The sequence below is a fragment of the Pelobates fuscus genome, chromosome 4, assembly GCF_036172605.1.
Source record: "Pelobates fuscus isolate aPelFus1 chromosome 4, aPelFus1.pri, whole genome shotgun sequence".
Classification (NCBI taxonomy): Eukaryota; Metazoa; Chordata; class Amphibia; order Anura; family Pelobatidae; genus Pelobates; species Pelobates fuscus.
In genome coordinates this window covers 117,308,035-117,324,079 of record NC_086320.1, presented here as the reverse complement: position 1 = coordinate 117,324,079, position 16,045 = coordinate 117,308,035, and the positions used below count along the sequence as shown (strand labels likewise).

Genomic DNA, 16,045 nt, shown 5'->3' with positions numbered 1-16,045 from the left:
AAAATGTAAGTACACACTTTTTGAATTCTATGGGTATGGGTTTACATATCAGGATATAATACATGAACAGGTTTTAAAATTAGGTAAATGCAACCTCAGATGATCAACACCACATTACATATTACACAGTGTCCTTATTTACTTAAAGGATCACTATAGGGTAAGGAACACAAACATGTATTCCTGACCCTATAGTGTTAAAACCACCATCTAGCCCCCCTGGGCCCCTCATGCCTCCATAAATATAGTAAAAATCTTACTGTATTCAAGCTTAAAGCTGTAACTCTGCATGCTGTTAGACTCAGAAAACAAGCAGAGTGCTGACATCAGCAGAAGTGGCAGCCTGATCCAATCACAATGCTTCCCCATAGGATTGGCTGAGACTGACAAAGACGCAGATCAGGGGCAGAGCCAGCATGATTCAAACACAGCCCTGGCCAATCAGCATCTCCTCATAGAGATACATTGAATCAATGAATCTCTATGAGGAAAGTTCAGTGTCTGCATGCAGAGGGTGGAGACACTGAATGTTTGGATTCATTTTAGGCAGCCGTGACCCAGGAAGGATCTCTAACAGCTATCTGAGGAGTGGCCAGTGAAGTTATCACTAGGCTGTAATGTAAACACTGCATTCTCCGAAACAAGCAGTTTCAGCTGTAGTTGTTCTGGTGACTATAGTGTCCCTTTAACAAAAGTAAAGCCAAAATGGAGAAGTGTGAAAAACTAAGTACACCTTATGTTTCAATAGCTTGAAAAACCACCTTTAGCAGCAATCACTTTTCTGTATGGCTTTATCAGTCTCTCACATCATTGGAGGTATTCTCTTAAGGGGAAACTCCAGTCTTGCCTCTAGTATGGCCCAGAATCGGGCAAAGATAAGATCGAGCTTCGCCAGTGTTGTTGCTATGTGGGCCTTGGCAGCGGATTCTGCTGTGGTCGCTACCATCAAGTGCGCCCCGGTGCCCTACCACTCTTAGTGGCGGTATGTTGAGATGTGATGGTGGACCCTCATGGGACCAGGAGGACCCTCACTGGTCCAAAGGGGGGAGAGGAGAGTGCAGAAGTCGGCCAGGTTTCACAAGAGAGTCTGCACCAGGAGAGTGTCCGCCTCTCCAGCGTCTGAGTCACATGTAGACCGCAAAAAGTAAGATGCCTGTGGTCTGGGCCAGAGAAGTTCTAAATCTGGTATTGTTCGGTTAATCAGTGTCCCCACTGTGCGTTACCCCATTTGTGGCAGCGAGATCTTCTATTTGACTGGAGAAAATTGCTTAAATATAGCGTGGAGCCCGTGAGCTCATTCAACATGCGTCCTCTCAGCTAGCAAGTCAGGCTCTGCACCCTTATCACTTTCATTAAATAGAGGCACAGGCGTAAGTAGCTACATCTAATACAAGAAGTTAGAATAGGACACACTTTAATTCAGTCCTTTAAACATTACATTACCCGCACCACCAACCACATGATTTATCTGATTACATGTCCCTTTGTCAAACGTGGGGAAGACAGACTGTACATTGAGGGACGTATTAAGGGACATTGGTCTGGAATTACTGCTGCATTCCAAGATCAATGTAGGTTAAGCTTGGAACATACCTTGTACCTTGTTTTGTGACTGGAGAGTCAATAATTGGCTTACAGCATCATTTGACTGCTCTTAGCCAATCAGCTGCACCCCTACCCGGCGGCGCACTGTACTTCCTGAATTAAAAAAATTCAGAAGCCTGATGTTGCCAGGGGTGGAGTAGACATCACTGCTGCAGGCAACTATGGGTTTTGTCAATCTTTCTTTTATTAAGGCATGTGCAATAGGGTACAGAACAAAAAGAGGGGAAATGCAATAGTGATATACAGATAAGGGTGAATACAGCGTTAATTACATTTCCTGCTAAACAATGCCTAATTTTTATTTTTTATGTAGGTTAACGAGTTTAAGTTCACGTTTGGTTTTGAAACGGTTGAACAAACATGTTTAAAACAGAGTTTTAACAACAAGAGGATAGCAGGCTATTAAACCTTGTAGTTTGGACTGTAACGGAGTTTCAGTTATACTTGTGACACTCAAGTAGCCGTAGCTAAGATTCATCAGAGTGTTATATTGGCAAAAGGGCAGGTTCTACATTATGCAGTTATACATGGACTGTTTCATCTGTTGCTAGCTCTCAACAAAAACAAACAAAATAAACTGATAACAGGTTGCTTCTGAGCATACATGCGCTTATAAGAACAGGTAATACACAGGCTTAAATTCCCTAACATGTCAAGTATGTATTCAGTGTCGGCGATGGAGACTTCGTTTGCATATCACATACAAGCTTAAAATATATTATAAACAGGTTTAAGTCCCTTAATATGTTGTGTAAGCCGACAGTGCTCATAGTAGGTTATAATGTTAGGAGGGATAAATAGTGAAAAGAGTAACGTAAAGAAAACACAGGCCTAACGGTAACACGTGACAACATCTCCGATGTCGGGCTGCCTCTTGTTATATTAGTGGATTAAACAATACGATTGGAAACAGAATGGCTTATTTGTCTTAATCTAGCTAATCATAAGCAAAGTATCAAGTAGGTAATTAAGTAAAGTAAAACAGTGCCCTGTACTATCATGCATGGTTATCAAGGTTATACTAAGGCTGTGATTACTGCAATTTATGAGGCTTAAACATGCATCAAGTTGCATAAGTACCCAGTACTGCTCGTTGTGTCAAACTAGGCATAGTAGCTTTTCAGATAACGGGTATTGAGTTCAGTTGTATAGCAGTCCATAAGCCTGACAACAGGAGGGTGCGTGGTAGGGCTTTATCAGATGCCTTCATCCGATCAGTAAAAGAAAAGGACACAAAACTCAAAATATGGTGCATGGCGTTTAAGGGCTAGAGCAGCTGCTCAGATCGCTAGGTGGGAATGTCCAGTACAGTGCCAGTCCATCAAGGTAGCTGAACCGGGTCCGTCAGGAGGCAAGGTTGTTGTGTCGCTGGGAATGGTAGCACTGGCCTATTCTGTCTGAGTTCTTGGTAGCATTCAGCCGATGCCGGTCAGGAGCAAGGCAGGTGTCGGACGGATGGATGGTCGGCTGCTCGGCAGTGCAGCGAGACAGACGTCAAGTCGTGGGGTAAGCGTGCAGAGGGGTTGAGTGCGGTGAGAAGCTTCTCCCCAGCTCCAGGCTTTACATTGGGCCCCCACCTCGTGTCCACAGACTCGGGTACCTCTCTGGGCCGGGTCTTTCCCTTTATGGGCGCTGTGGAGGGATCTGGTGGTTCTCCGCCGCCGCCGGCGGGCGACCCCCCTGCGGTGTGGTCGGTGGTTTGGAGAGAATCTCCTGTTGGGCCTCTGCCTAGAAGGGCACTCCGCCATTGAAGAATTGGCGGCCATGTCCGGGATCTGCCCTCTCCGGCTCGCAGTCTCCCGCTTCCCCACTACTGCAGGTTGGTTGGGGGTTTGGTGTAAGCTCCGCTGCTCCAGTTTTTCCCAGAAACTATTCAGCAAAGTGTCCAGGCGTACATGAAGGGGCTGAGTTTCTCCAGGCTCCGTGTTGAGGAGTGTGGTCGCCATTTTGCGGTTTACAGCCTGCTGGTGCAGAGCCTGTTGTGGAGTGCCGTCGGTTTTTGCATCGTTTGTGGGCTGATGGCACATGTCGATTGGGACCGGGATGACCCCCGCCGGTCTTGGGGGGGGGAGGGAGGTCCGATACTGCGGGTGCTGTGAGGATCGGTGAGCTGGGAGAGCGGCCGCCTCTCTCCAGCTCTGCGAGTTGTAGGCCTCGGCCCTCCGGTTCAGCATCACAGCGGGCATGTAGTCGATCAAGGTGTCTCCCGGTACCCCTGCTCCTGTGAGACAAGGCAGGGTGAATTGGGGTGCAGAAATTGTAGATTACCCCCTGATTTTTGCTTAAAACCGGGATCAGGCTCAGGAGCTCTCAGTAAACGTGTCTGTTCAGCTCCCCGGTCAGGCTCCGCCCCCCGGCAACTATGGGTTTAAACCACTTGAGAACGATTTAACCCCTTGAGTTACACTAGTTCCACAACAACTTAATTTAAATGGAGTTGTCTTGGTGCCTGGAGTGTCACTTTAATGTTCCTATTGTTCTAACCTAGTTTTGGCAATTCAATTAAAATTATTTATCTATTTTCTAAATTGAAATTAAACTACTATTGTGAGCGTGGATGCAGTACTCCACGTAATTATTATCACTTACTTTGGTGCTGTAAATGTGAAAAAACCCATGTTAATTTGGCCTTCACTGTTAGTCTTCAGCTGATGATGTTGCTGGCTAACCTGTACAAAATAAATATAGAAATCTTCTTAACAAGTTATAAACAATGTACCACAGGCAAGAACAAGATCTAACAATTCTGAAAAAGAGATCCCTCTTAATGTATTTATCATTTTAGAAAAAACATTATTATACACATTAAATAGGTGTCCATTCCACATTTTTAGCATAACATCAAGCAACCTGTAAACAGTTGTTGCATTAGTCCTTGGTTAATCGGGCTGCTTGGATTAATGCACCAGTGCTTTTCAGTCGGGAAGACTGTGTGCATGAAGGAGTTATTACCACCCAGCGTCTGGCTACCTTATCCCTCTACCAGGGCATAAAGTGACACCAAATTAATCCTGGAATCTACACTACACCAGATTAACTATGCTGCCACAATCCAAGCTCTTTTGATAAGGGTGTCGTGGGTTACCCAAATTATGTTCCAGTTATATTTAAAGAAACACTAAAGCATTAGGAATACAAACATGTATTCCCAAAGCTATAGTGTCACTATTTAGTTTGTATTCAATGCTTACCTATGTTTTAGTCAGTCAGTGCAGCAGAAACTCCTCTAGTGGCTGCCTGTAAGAAAACCACTAGAGATGTGTTTAACCATGCAATGTAAACATTACAGGTTCTATTAAACAGCAATGTTTTACATTGAAGGGTTAAAACTAAAGGACTACTGCATCCAGACTACTTAATTGAGATAAAGTGGTCTGTGTGACTTTCATGGTTCTTTAAAAGCAAATGCTGCAAATATCCCAATCCCTTACACAAATTGTTTGCAACCTGATTACATCCTTGTCTCTATGGGTTTGTGAATTCAGATATTAGAGCCCAAACACAGGATTAGATTAATATTTTAATAATGAAAAAATATTACACAGTGTTGAAATGATATTAAACAAAATAGACCAAAAAATAGTCTTAAAAGGGACACTATAGTCTCCAGAACAACTACTTGTTCTTAATGGAGTTGTTATAGTGTCTTTAGCCTTTCCTTGCAGAGTCACTCAGACAACCATTAGAGATGCTTCCTGGGTCAGTGCGAGACAATGTGCAGCACCAATGTTCAGCGTCTCCACTCTTTGCATGGAGGCGCTGAATGCTCCCCATAGAGATGTATTAATTAAATGCATCTCTATGAGGAGATGCTGATTGGTGCAGTGTGGCATTTGCCATGGATTAGCAATAGCCTTTTCATAACGCTTTTCAATGGGAAATGGCTTAGATTGTCATTTTGATGATCTCAGCCATGGAGGCGAAACGGGGCAGAGCCAGCCGCAACAGACCTGTGTGACTATGGAATAAAGGTGAGTAAACTCACCTTTTACAATAGTTAGAGGACCGGGGACCCAACTAGTGTTATTACAGCTATAATGACAGGAATACATGTTTGTATTCCTGTCACTATAGTGTATTAACCCCTTAAGGACACATGACATGTGTGACATGTTATGATTCCATTTTATTCCAGAAGTTTGGTCCTTAAGGGGTTAAACATAACACAAAAACCTACACTTACACAGATATCACTGATAATCTTACAGTAGACCAGTGTAAACTCCTAATTAAGTCCTTTCCTGTGTTGCTAAAAAAAAAAAAAAGAACAAAAAAAAAAAAAAGCAAGAGAACTTTAAATTTGACCTGGACTGCCATTCAGTTATATACAAGTCTTTCTTCTTTACCTAGTAAAGCCAGTCCCCTCTGACCAAATGACCAGTTTTTGATAATGGATTTACACAGCAATGCTCTTTTAATCACAGAGCCTCACTTTCTCTCAGATTAAATATAGATGCTAAAAAAAAAAATACCAACCCCCCCCCCCCCAAAAAAAAACAAACCAAAAAACAGACTATTCAGGTCAACCCTAAAAATAGTTAAAGAAAAAAATGTTAAACCGAATGGTGAACAAAAAAAGCAGATACTTGAGGTTAACTCTGGAGATGTTCTGACAGAATCATGCCCACTGTGCAAGACATATATTTGCAGTCTCTAAAACATATTTATTGCTTATAAAGTCCCAACTTCAATTACCCTATTTAATGGCTTAACACATGGGTAGCGTTATCAATCTACGTTAGAAAATATTCAGAACCTTACCTTAATTGTGTTGTCCTTAGCCACTGCAATTTTTACATTTGGTTCTGGAGACAGATTGCCCCAATTGTCACAGAGTTGAATTATTAGCGGCTTTTCCATTGGCTTCCCACTGACTGCAGTAATTGACTGAAACAACATATTTACATTAAAAACAGCTCGTCAGTTGTATTGACACAATACTTTTAAAATAAAGTAACAGTAGAATTATTTGCTAGAGGTTGAAGTTGCTTAGAGTAAAACTCCAAGCACAATAACCACGACCGCAAACTGTAGTGGTCATGGTGCTAAGGGTGCCCTGGTATCCCTCTACTGCAAGTAGTCAAACTTTGAAGTTGCTCACTGCTTCTATTATTAATGCAGGATAACCAGAATTTGTTAAGTGCCAACTACTTTTAGTTGTCCTGAGCGAAGTCTTGCAATGAAGGTCTTAGGTCAGTGTGTTAGCTGCTTAGGAACTTCCGGCTCAGAGAAAAGTCAGTGTTTCCATTACTGCCTAGGAAGACCTCTAGGGGCCACTCCTCATTTTTAGTGCTCCCCATAGAGATGCATTGATTTAATGGATCTGCATGAGGAGATGCCAATTGGCTAGGGCGTAGTTTGGGCCCTGCCCCACCACCTTGTCTAAGATCATCAGAATTGACCATCTCAGCCTGTCCAATGTTTTCCAATTATGATGATGTATGTCAAGGATGGCGGTTTGGGGGCAGGGCCAGTGCAGGCAGACCCGCGAAGTGCTAGAATTAAGGTATGCTTTCATATTATTTAAATGGCGCATTGAATCAATGCATCTCTATAAGGAAAATTCAGGGTCTTCATGCAGAGCGTGGAGACGCTGAACGGCAGTGCTGTACAGTGTGCAGCACTCCCACAGGAACCACCTCCAGTGGCCATCTGAGGAGTGGCAACTGGAGGTGTCCCTAGGGGGCAATGTAAACACTGCCTTTTCATGTTTGCATGAAAATGCCTGAAGGGAATTATTATACTCACCAGAACAACTACATTATGCTGTGGTTGTTCTGGTGATTACAGTTTCATTTTAACTCCTTAAGGACACAGCTTCAGAAGCTTGTCTTACCCTTAAGGACACAAGCAATGTTTGCATTTTTTGTTGTTTGTGTTCAACTGCAATTTGCATCTCTCGCATTTATTGTACCAACACATATTATATTCAGGTTTTTAGGCGACAGAAAGGACTTTTAATTTGATGTTACATATACATATATGAATCCTCATTTATTACAAAAAATTCAAAATAATGGAAAAAAAAAACACAAAAAAAAAAAATCATTCTCCCCCTCCCCCCTACTAGTTTTGATAATAACGAGTGCATATGTCCAGCTTAGAAAAAGTAATTAAAAATCAATTCATTTATTTGTCTTCATTTACAGAGTACATAACATGTGTAGGATTTCAGTTCATTTTGAAAGTTACAGTTCACAAACTACAAGGTCTAAAATAAAATTTCAATGTGAAACAATTTTAGAAGTTGGTATGTTTGTCTTGGAAGTTTAATACCCATCACAGAAAACAAAATTGCCACACAAAAGTATACATTTATATAAAGTAGGCATCACAGGCTATTTACCCAAGGTTATTTTGACACTTTTTACGCAGCCATTTCACCGCCAATCTCTGCTAAATATTGGAGAAATATTTTTTCTCTTTTTTGGCATATACACATATAACAAGGTTTTTGTAATGTGTATTTCGTAAAGCTAGTGTGTGCTATCCCTGTACAGTCCCTGCATTCAGTGATCAAAGGGCAGGGAAGGGGGTTAAAATGTATTGGAAAGGGGTGAGGGTGGGATTTTACAATTCATTTTTTTTTCTTGCAGAGCGCAACTGATCAGCACTGATCTGTCTCTCTGCACTTGGAGCTGCAGGGAGACAGATTGGGTTTCACTGCAGCACGTGTGATCGCTCTGATACACCGCCTGAATCAGTGAGATTGCGTACAGTAATGTGCCTCAGACACGGCACACTGCAAGAACATTAACCCCACAATTGCGGCAATCGGGGGTTAATTTTAGAGCATGACGGATCCAGTCCATCATGTGTCCTTAAGGGGTTAAAATACTTTTTTTGTTGTTGTTGTTTGGTTGTCAATCAGGAAGTTATAATTAACTTCAAGTCTGAATATATCAATATGTGGGACTGAAACACACACACAATTTCTTTCCTCCAAGGAAAAACCTTTATGCCAGACAGTGCACACAGCCTTGCTATATTATTATTTTATTATTTATATAGCGCCATCAAATTCCGTAGCGCTGTACAATGGGTGGACTAACATACATGTAATTGTAACCAGACAACTGAACGTACAGGAACAGAGAGGGGGAGGGCCCTGCTCAATGAGCTTACATTATATATATAAACTGATAACAGCTAGCAGTTTATAGACCAGTTCCACTTAGCTTATGTGAGATATGAATCTTACTTAACAGATTGTCCCATAAACATCTGCTGGACAGTAACGTACGGTATACGAATATAACCCATAGACCAGGCTATAGATTGGTGGAGCATCTCCCTACTGAGGAAGGGGTATGCCTGCAGAAGCAGATAGCCTCACTCATCATTGCAGTTTTAGGAACACTGGAGAGGATTATATTTATTATTTGATTGCATTATTTAATGTATTATCTAAAAGGTTGGAGATAATGACTTGTGAACTTTAGGTGAGCATCAGATAAGCATTAAAATTTTACATATAAAGATTTGTATATAAGACAAAGACTATTTAACCTGTAATGGCATGCATCACTTTGTATTCTCAATGAATACTCAATCTTACCTCTGTTTTTGGCCAGTCTAGCAGAAGAAGTTTCGCTGGAATACCAGCAACAAGGTTTAACTTTACATAACTTGAAAAAGAACGCCATGCAAAGCAGAGTTCTCTCTCTCCTGGTGCTCCCACATGAAACCTTACTCCTTTGACTTTTATGGTGTGTGTGTTTTCCTGTTACAATGAAAAAAAGCTATGTCAAATAAATAAACATTGTTATTTTGTGATACAGTAAAACAGGGGCAGTGGGCTGTATTTTACATCAGATCAAGGGCCGTCACAAAATCAGCAATAATATACTACTTTATATAGCCAACATTGTAAAGCAAATAAATGTTTCACATATCTTTTTTAAACTTGAATTATTTACAACACACACTAGAAAACACAACTTTTCATATTCTACAAAAAGTGCATATCTGTCGTGACACAATGTAGTTTGGTCTCACAAATCTCTGTTAGGTTTTATTTTGGTTACTTTGCAATTTGCAGAAAACTTTACAAATCTCATCTGTGAGTCAGGCTCTCTTTATTGAGTTAACATTTTGAATGAATAAATGCACGCATATATAAGTAATACCAAACAAGAACCAAATGAACAAAGCATATTTGTTAACTTAGGATACTTTATAATAACTTGGGATACTTTTCTGGGAATACTTCCGACAGAAGTCCACAAGTGACAAGCCTCCACGTTTGTATTTTAATGTTGAATTATTTAGAAAGTCTGCAATCTTCAGTTATAGATTTTAGAGTGCAGTATCAATGTCCATGGAGAATGGTGATGGAAAAAAATATAGTCTATAATCTTTTTTATTTGAATTAAAACCAGTGTTTAAATTCCACTCTCAGGTTTAAAGCTCTTTGCAAATAATTTATTTTAAGTCTGCATATTACTTAAATTAACGCTATAGCGTTATAAATACAAATGTGTGTTCCTAATGGTATTGTGCCCTGTTAAAAGTTTAGTTAAGTGATGTGTGTATATCAGAAGCTGGAGGGTTCTTGCGAGCTACCGAAATAGCCAGTTTCCTACACAATTACAATACTTGCATTAACATCATGAGACAAATTGCCACTTGAGTGGTGTCTAATGCATCTGTACTTTCATTCATGCCTACAGAACACAAACAAACTGCATTCAATTCTGAAAGTGTCAAAAACATCCGCAGAAAGATACTCCACAAGCCTTGCAACTGTCACACCTGGCAATTGTTCTTTTGAAATGTCTTTGCATTGTGCTGGAGAAATTATATCAAAGGCACTCTGAAAACACTCCTTTAAAAATTCTATGCCATGAAATGGTTTTTCATGGTTTGCAATTATGTAGATAGGCCACACTTTTTCAAGCTGGTACCCTATTTTGCTATTTTTGTTGTTGTTATTTTAGCTAAACCACTTTGGTGCTTCAAAAATGTCCTTCCAATATATTCCATTTATCACTATGTTTTGATTTGCAATATCTCTTAAACTCTTCATGACATTAGGACTCTGCATGGCGTCTAGAAAATAGTAGGCATAAAGGCCATTGGCATGGCATTGCATGGAACATCCTATAGTTTTGGTGCAAGCAAGGTTAAATACCTGCTCAACGTGAGTCATTTAACAATCAGGAATGAGACGTTAATCTATTTTAAGTTCCTTTCTGTTGATGTGTAAACATTATTATACTGTAGAACCAAGAGGTTTTATGCACTCCCTCCATGTTCGCAGTGCTTAGCTGGACCTAAAGTTGGCTGTACCTTGGTCAGTAGTAGACAAAACAAAATGGTCCAGGTGTATGAATCAAACCAAGGACGTATCTCACACGAGGCAAACAAGGCAAAAAAAGTCGCCCCCAAACACCCAGGCAGATCCCTTGTTTGCCTCGTGTCCTGGGTGGCTAAAGAGCTGGCCGGCAACGAGGGAGCATGCTCACCTGAGCTCTTCCTGCTCAGCTCCCTCCGCAGCGCTTAATGAAGCCGGGAGCCGGAATATGGCATCAGACTGGCTCCAAGCATCACTAAACGGCGCGCGAGGGAGCTGAGCAGGGAGTTTAAAGCTCCCTCGCCGCCTACTCAGCCTGTCCGCCCCTTGCCTGCCCAACCAGCAGCCCCACTGGACTGCAGGTAAGCAATCCACTCCAGCTCTCCCAGGGAGGCTGGGTAAATATAAAATTAAATTTTAAAAATAATAATTTTTGAGTGTTGGTGGAAATGTGTGTGTGTCTGTAAGCATGTGTCTAAGTGAATGTATTTGTGCGTGTATCTGTCAGTAAGTGCGTGCGTCTGTCAGTTTGTGCCCAACTAATAGTGTGCGCGTCTGTCAGTGAGTGTGCGCGTCTGTCAGTGAGTGTGCGCGTCTGTCAGTGAGTGTGCGCGTCTGTCAGTGAGTGTGCGCGTCTGTCAGTGAGTGTGCGCGTCTGTCAGTGAGTGTGCGCGTCTGTCAGTGAGTGTGCGCGTCTGTCAGTGAGTGTGCGCGTCTGTCAGTGAGTGTGCGCGTCTGTCAGTGAGTGTGCGCGTCTGTCAGTGAGTGTGCGCGTCTGTCAGTGAGTGTGCGCGTCTGTCAGTGAGTGTGCGCGTCTGTCAGTGAGTGTGCGCGTCTGTCAGTGAGTGTGCGCGTCTGTCAGTGAGTGTGCGCGTCTGTCAGTGAGTGTGCGCGTCTGTCAGTGAGTGTGCGCGTCTGTCAGTGAGTGTGCGCGTCTGTCAGTGAGTGTGCGCGTCTGTCAGTGAGTGTGCGCGTCTGTCAGTGAGTGTGCGCGTCTGTCAGTCAAAGTGCGGCCTTGACAGTAAGGGTTGGGGAAAATGTAAATTTGGAGGGGTGTCCGAACACCGTCCTGCCTAGGGCAGCACAAATCCTAAATACACCACTGAATCAGGCAGATTTACTGCACTTTCCAATAAATCTGCCTGACTCACACACACTGAGTGCCTGGATCATTTTGCTTTGTCTAAAAATTATTATAGGCAAAACTGTGAAGAATCTGTTTTTTTTTTTCCATATTTAACAGTTTAAGCAATGTCTGTCCTTTAACCCCTTAAGGACCAAACTTCTGGAATAAAAGGGAATCATGACATGTCATACATGTCATGTGTCCTTAAGGGGTTAAAAACATATACAGATGCATATTTTTGTGTTATTAAATTTATGTCAAAAACAGTTAAAACACACTATGTTTTAACAAAATTATACATAAAAATAAGGTATTCAGGCAGTTCACAAAATAATGTGAACACAAAAACGAATGCACAGTACACAAATATTAGGTTGCAACAATATAGAGTGGCACAGCTCTCTATTCTACTATTAATTGAATAGGGATTCCTAAGGAATATGATTCCACAAGAGACCCTCTGTTACATAGAAACATTAGTCAATGGCCTGATCTTATATCTAGGGTAGCCTCGTGCCTATTCTACACATGCTTAAACTCCCTCACTGTGTTAGCTCTACCATTTCAGCTGAAATGATATTCCATGCGCATCCACTACCCTCTCAGTAAAGTAATACTTGATATTTTTAAATCTTTGCTCCTCTAATTTAAGAGTATGTCCTCTTGTTGTGGTAGTTTTTCTTCTTATAAATAAATTCTCCTTCTTTACTGTTTTCATTCCCTAGATGTGCAATGATGATTTAACAGGCATAACTACTTTTTTTTTATTTTCTTGCATCTGTACAAGAATGTCTATACAGATGCAAGAAAATAAGTAGTTATGTCTGTTAAATCATCATTGCACGTCTAGGTTTCATGAAGATAAGGCAATACAGACATGAAACTGAATAAGCTGACAGATCTGCATCTAATATACACATTCTGGCAAATGTATCAAGTACAAAATGTTGTGTATCTATGTGACCCTAAGCCTAAAGGAGATACAACCAATAAACCAAAAAATAAATGCCACAGGCATGAAGCACTATGGCATATAGGTATGGTGGCAATAAAGAATTAAAGCTACTTTTGGTATAAAGTTTAAAAGTCAGGTGATGTTCGTGACCCCATGTTAAGTTGTTGGGCAGAGTGAGACAGGCAGCTGGGCAGAAGTGGTGACACTGCTGTTGCTGGGAGCTGGCTGTGGATTGGATGCAGGCCGTGAGCCAGGGAAGCAAGGTAAGAATAAATGTAGGCAGTGCGAGCGCAACTCCTATCAGCTTTCCAGGAGAGGAGCAGCGTGTACGGACTCCCGTCCTCCCATCCATTTCTTAAGTTATTTCTATATATTTATTGTTGTGGTGTTATAAAGCACTGGGGCAAAAGTCATCCTCAGGGTCAATTCAGAGGAAGGTTATAGTGGCAATATGGTGGTGGTGAAAGTTTAAAAGTATTAAAATAAAGTGAAAAGTTTAACGAAATAGGTTTATCATTATGGTATTATGTTTGTATGCCCCATGAGCCTTAAAATAACCACCATGACCTAGCCCAGGTATAGGCAACCATCGGCACTCCAGATGTTGTGGACTTCATTCCTCATAAAGCTCTTACACCAATAATGCTGGCAATGCATTATATTCATGCAAATATTGCCTACCATTCATATTGCATTTACAAAATATAGTTAAAATGACATACCTGGTAAGTAATTTTTAAACCAGTTTTGTCAAGATTATTTCCTGAAACTCCCAGTGAATTTACGTAGGAAGGGGACAGAGATTCTATTTTATTCCCATGTTGGTCCGTGAGCATTAATTCTATAAAAAGTAGATCAAATTAAAATAGTTATTAACAGTTTCATTGGATACAACATTTTGTATATTCCATTTCATATATATTAAAATTATTTATACCCGAGCTATATTGGAATCAATCTTGTGGTTCAATGAATTTCTAATTTAGAGATGAATTATTTTATGTTTTACTTATATTACTGATGTACCATAACTCCTTAACTGCAAACACATACACCCTTTATTATCTTTGTAATAGATTATTTTAGTATCTCTCTTATTCTGTATTGTCTCGTGTAATGTTTAATAAAACCTCAAAATACACTTATTGAACTAAAATTATAAATAATAGAAAAATATATAGTTGTGGAAGTGTTCTACAGCAAGAAAAACATGAATATTGTTAGGGTTTACAGTAGATGTAGCCCAACAAAGTATATCCCCAGTAAATTACAACTTCAAGCTGAGATTTCTTTTTTCACCAACTACTTGGAGACCTGTAACATCTGAATCTCCCACAATAATTATATATAAGGGGTTAATATATTTAAGGATTTCTTGTGTTTTCTCCTATTTTATTTTATGGACTGTTTTGCAATTTGTTATCTGTGCCTATGTATGTAATTTATTTCTGTATTTTTGTACACAGCACTGAGAATCCCTTTTTTGTTAGATTAATTGGGAGTAATTGTTCAGTTTGACTGTCATTGTTATGCGCTAGTTTTGGGAAACGATAAGCCCGAATGTGGTGTTGTGAGTAGAGGGAACTAATTGAATAGTTTGAGATTGTGGGTTGTGTAAGTGCATAGTCTACGGGGTAATCCAAATCTTCTTGGCTTAGATGTGGAATGATTCTGCTTATCAAGTTTAGGATTTGAAAGTATGCAAAAAAAGGGAACATTGAGGTCAGTATATTTGTTTGATTTGTTGGAGTGTTAGAATTGGTGTGTTTTTTTTCCTCATTTAAAAATGTACACGTTAGTTTGGCCTACAGTCTCCCAGGAGCGCTATGGGTACTGGGCATTACCTTTTTGGAGGCACAGGTTATGTAGAAGGCAAGTAAGTTTTGTGTATTGTAATTGGAGTCCCAGGAGATATCTCACCAATTTCTATATTTTAGTGATGGATGCAGGCATCAGAGTGCCAAATAATCCTCAAAAAACTGGTAGGCAGACCACCATTGTTAAAGTCTTTGGGGACGGAAATGAAGGATTGCACTTTGTGCTGTCTGCACCTGTTGGCATGTATTAGTATCTATGTTATTATTGCTTGTTTGAAAATAATACAATAAATAATTGGATGATATGTGTCACAAACCTGGTCATATATAAATCAATTAATCTTTACTTAATGTCCTAATGTGTTTAACACCCCACCTCCTATAGACTGTAAGCTCTTCAACCTATCGTTCCTGTAAGTTTTCTTGTAATTGTCCTATTTATAGTTAAATACCCCCTCTCATAATATTGTAAAGCGCTACAGAATCTGTTGACGCTATATAAATGGCAAAAATAATAATAATAATGAATCATGGGAATTTTAGTTATGCAACAGCTGGGAATCTCGCTTTAGGCCACTCTTAGATTAAGGTATATGGGCTTAAGATGGAGAGTGGCAAAATCAACATGGTATCTGAACATAAGGGGGTAATCATGCATTTGACTATAAAAGGGTTAAAGGGACACTATAGTCACTGTCTGGTTTCTATAGCATGTCCCTACAGCCTTAACACTGTAAACACTGCCTTTTCAGAGAAAAGGCACAATTTACTTTGCTGGCTAGTTACAACTCTAGTGGCAGTCACTCATACGACCACTAGAGGTAGAGGTGCTTCCTGTGTTGTGTCAGTGCTAAACGTTCTCCATAGAGAAGCATTGATTCAATGCATCTCTATAAGGAGATGCTGACTGGCACAGTGTGATGTTTTGTTGTGCATGCACAATAGTCTTCCAATGCGTTCCTATGGGAAAAATGTATTATCTCAGCCACGGAGAGGGGGCCAGTCATGGCAAGACTGGCACGTGGCAGAAAAGGTGAGTAAAATCACCTTTAATCTCCAGAGAGAGGGGGGCTTGGGACCTGCATTCCAGCAACATAGTCCCATTAATATATGTTTGTATTACTGACATTATAGTGTTCCTTTAAGTGTACTAAAAGGGAGTGAACAAATTAACTATATATAATTAGCAACTATAATGTAATTTAAAATATGTCAGTACACAGAACAAATAAAACACATTAATAACA

The 16,045-nt window shown here is 40.4% G+C and overlaps 1 protein-coding gene across 1 annotated transcript in view; it reads right to left on the bottom strand.

Annotated features, from left to right (window-relative positions):
* The window catches only part of SMCHD1 (structural maintenance of chromosomes flexible hinge domain containing 1), a 181,109-nt gene that overhangs the window by 64,249 nt on the left and 100,815 nt on the right, over positions 1–16,045 (bottom strand). Inside the window, exons 28-31 of the mRNA XM_063453045.1 lie at positions 13,704–13,822; positions 9,164–9,328; positions 6,367–6,492; positions 4,195–4,274 (exon numbers count right to left, since the gene is read on the bottom strand). Coding sequence (XP_063309115.1) covers positions 4,195–4,274; positions 6,367–6,492; positions 9,164–9,328; positions 13,704–13,822 — 490 coding nt within the window. The remainder of the gene's footprint in view (positions 1–4,194; positions 4,275–6,366; positions 6,493–9,163; positions 9,329–13,703; positions 13,823–16,045) is intronic.